Genomic DNA, 397 nt, shown 5'->3' on the forward strand with positions numbered 1-397 from the left:
CGGGGGGAGCCGCCGCCGCCGCCGCCGCTCGATTTCCGTAATTTTGAGAAGATTTTTTTTTAGTAATTTTTTATTCTGCCCCAGCTGATGTTTGAGCCAGCATGTCGCGGAGGAAGCAAGCGAAGCCTCAACATTTCCAATCCGACCCCGAAGTGGCCTCGCTCCCCCGGCGAGATGGTGAGTGCTCCGGCCCGCGCCGTGGACACACACACACGCACTCACATTCACGCACACTCGGACCCACGCACACGCGGCTGGCCCCCGCGCCCCCTACCTCGCCGCCGCCGCGGCCCCGATTGCTTCTTCCATTCGGCGTAATTTTTTTTTTCTTTTTAATTTTCAATATGCCTTTGCTGGGCTTTTCCCGGCTGCCCCGGGGAAAGCGAACACATCTCCC

The 397-nt window shown here is 58.7% G+C and overlaps 1 protein-coding gene across 2 annotated transcripts in view; it reads left to right on the forward strand.

The window, feature by feature from the left end:
* The window catches only part of SALL1 (spalt-like transcription factor 1), a 15,911-nt gene that overhangs the window by 527 nt on the left and 14,987 nt on the right, over window positions 1-397 (forward strand). Inside the window, exon 2 of one of the 2 annotated variants that reach the window (XM_011946609.1) lies at window positions 85-177. In XM_011946609.1, coding sequence (XP_011801999.1) covers window positions 102-177 — 76 coding nt within the window. In that variant the 5' untranslated portion in view covers window positions 85-101. Of the gene's footprint in view, window positions 178-397 lie in introns of both variants that reach the window. The other variant, XM_011946608.1, reaches the window with a different exon arrangement.

This window comes from Colobus angolensis, unplaced genomic scaffold (genome assembly GCF_000951035.1).
Source record: "Colobus angolensis palliatus isolate OR3802 unplaced genomic scaffold, Cang.pa_1.0 Scaffold251, whole genome shotgun sequence".
Classification (NCBI taxonomy): Eukaryota; Metazoa; Chordata; class Mammalia; order Primates; family Cercopithecidae; genus Colobus; species Colobus angolensis.